The sequence below is a fragment of the Octopus bimaculoides genome, chromosome 28, assembly GCF_046866305.1.
Source record: "Octopus bimaculoides isolate indiv1 chromosome 28, ASM4686630v1, whole genome shotgun sequence".
NCBI lineage: Eukaryota > Metazoa > Mollusca > Cephalopoda > Octopoda > Octopodidae > Octopus > Octopus bimaculoides.
In genome coordinates this window covers 18,111,784-18,114,283 of record NC_142955.1, presented here as the reverse complement: position 1 = coordinate 18,114,283, position 2,500 = coordinate 18,111,784, and the positions used below count along the sequence as shown (strand labels likewise).

The 2,500-nt window shown below is 33.8% G+C and overlaps 1 protein-coding gene across 2 annotated transcripts in view; it reads left to right on the top strand.

Moving 5' to 3' along the window:
- Window positions 1-2,500, top strand: part of LOC106878049 (protein DD3-3) — a 20,417-nt gene that overhangs the window by 5,933 nt on the left and 11,984 nt on the right. For both annotated transcript variants that reach the window (XM_089344130.1, XM_089344129.1), the window contains exons 2-4: window positions 309-472; window positions 1,071-1,148; window positions 2,183-2,351. In XM_089344130.1, the coding sequence (XP_089200256.1) occupies window positions 320-472; window positions 1,071-1,148; window positions 2,183-2,351 (400 nt within the window). In that variant the 5' untranslated portion in view covers window positions 309-319. The remainder of the gene's footprint in view (window positions 1-308; window positions 473-1,070; window positions 1,149-2,182; window positions 2,352-2,500) is intronic.

Here is a 2,500-nt window from a genome sequence, read left to right as displayed (position 1 = left end):
CGACCTCGGCGGAATTTGAACTCAGAACGTAAAGACAGACGAAATCCTGCTTAGCATTTCTCCCGGCGTGCTAACGTTTCTGCCAGCTCGCTGCCTTAAAGCACCTCAAATATTATTTGAACAAATTTCAAGTGATTTCTTTTGTGCCGTAAACCATTTACCATTTCTGTGGTGCCATATCTTCCCGTTTCCCTCGATGCTTTAAACATGTGATTATTTCACTTAATCCTTAATCCACTACTGGTAATTAGTTGTGAGAAAACTTCATACAGTTCCTTTTATTATTATTATTATTTTTTTTTTTACAGATTACAGCAAGATGTCAAAGTGTAGGATATCTTGCCTGTTACTATTTTCTATCGTCATAATTGTGACAGCTGATATATACAACCACAATCCCCGCGGTTCAAACAACAGACTCAACGAGAACACAGCGAGTCGTAGGAACACCAATCGCCTTTTTGATTCTCAGGTAAATTAAATTTCACCGAACATCACCTCATGTTACTCAAAATATGTTTTTTCCCTTTTATTTTCACTCTTTTACTTGTTTCAATTATTTGACTGTGGCTGTGCTGGAGCACCACCTTTAGTCGCATTTCTTCTAAAATCTCTACTAAAATTTCTTGTAAACTTTCCCGTAAAACTCCTTGTAAATTTTCTTGTAAATTTTCTTGTAAAATTTCTATTAAAATATCTATTAAAATATCTATTAAAATTTCTATTAAAATTTCTTGTAAAATTTCTATTAAAATTTCTATTAAAATATCTTGTAAAATTTCTTGTAAAATTTCTTGTAAATTTTCTTGTAAAATTTCTATTAAAATATCTATTAAAATTTCTATTAAAATTTCTTATAAAATTTCTATTAAAATTTTTATTAAAATATCTTGTAAAATTTCTTGTAAAATTTCCAGTAAAATTTCTATTAACATTTCTATTAAAATTTCTATTAAAATTTCTTGTAAAATTTCTTTTTTCTGCTTTAGTTCTTTGAACTTCATGCAATTGCTTGCTCTTGAGGCAGAAAACAAATGGCTAACAACCGAAATATTTTTTCTTTTGTTTAGAATAACAATAATGGTGGTTATAACGTTGGAGATCGAACAGCCACTGCTGCGAGGAAGGCTTCAGATCAATATCAAATGGTAAGGAGACTTTTGCAAGTATTTATCACATGATACGATTTTGTATCTCAGAGATGAGGAATTTTTATATTATTAGGTTGAGGAAAAAGTTTGTCCACCATGTTAAAATAATGCTTTTTTTTTTAAAAATATATTTTTGTGGTGTGTGTGTGTTCATTCAGTTGATGTCATATTCAATGGTGACTCTGTGTTCGTCGAAAACGTGTTTAGTTTCAACAACGCAATGCAAATACGCATATTGCCAGAAAGACCAGTTACAAGATTAAAGAATTGGACGGTGTGGAAGTTCTGCCGCATCCAGCGTGTATTCCAGACGTTGCGCCATCTTACTACGATCTCTTCCGATCAATGCAGCACTTTATGAAAGGTCACCGATTTGGGCCATTCGATGAAGTTGAAGAAACCTGTCAAGAATTTTTCGATTCAAAGCCAAAGGATTGGTACTTTGACCAATTCCGAAAGCCTGTAGATCATTGGTAGAAGGTTGTGGAAAATGGTGGTCTTTATTTTGAAGAATAGTTGTTGTTTTTGAATAAATTCTTGCATAAAAAAATCATTATTTTAACACGGTACACAAACTTTTTCCTCGGCCTCGTATTCTTATCTTGCTTGTTGATTTTTTTTCACTTTCTTTCTTTCTTTCTTTCTTTCTTTCTTTCTTTCTTTCTTTCTTTCTTTCTTTCTTTCTTTCTTTCTTTCTTTCTTTCTTTCTTTCTTTCTCTCTTTCTTTCTCTCTCTCTTTCTTTCCTTCTTTCTTTCTTTCTTTCTTTCTTTCTTTCTTCGTTCATTCCTTCCTTCCTTCCTTTCTCTCCTTTCTTTCTTTCTCTCCTTTCTTTCTCTCCTTTCTTTCTCTCCTTTCTTTCTCTCCTTCCTTCCTTTCTTCCTTCCTCTCTTTCTTCTTTTCTTTGTTCGCTCGTTCCTTTTTCTTTCTTTCGTTCGTTCGTTCGTTCGTTCGTTCGTTCCTTCCTTCCTTCCTTTCCCCCTCTCTCCCTCTCTTTCTCTCATTCAATTATTCATTCTGTCTATCATCTCAGAAATACTTCCAAAGCAGTGCCGCATCAGTTGGGAATTCGAAACAGGGTCGAAGCATCCTGAAGCTGGAATGGACCAACCAACATGGCTGCGGGATCACTGATGATAAAAATCCTTCCAAGAGACAATGCAACATAGTGTTACAGTACATGTGTCAGAAATTAAAAGTCGGTCAGTTGGTTTATTTTCTTCTTTTATTCTATTCCCTTTTGTTGCGTCTTGGGAGGGTCATTATGCTAGTAATAACACCTGCAATGGTTGTGTTTCACTTCTTTAGTTATTACACTGTGTAACCCGATTTTTTTTGTGTTCTTGGGTAG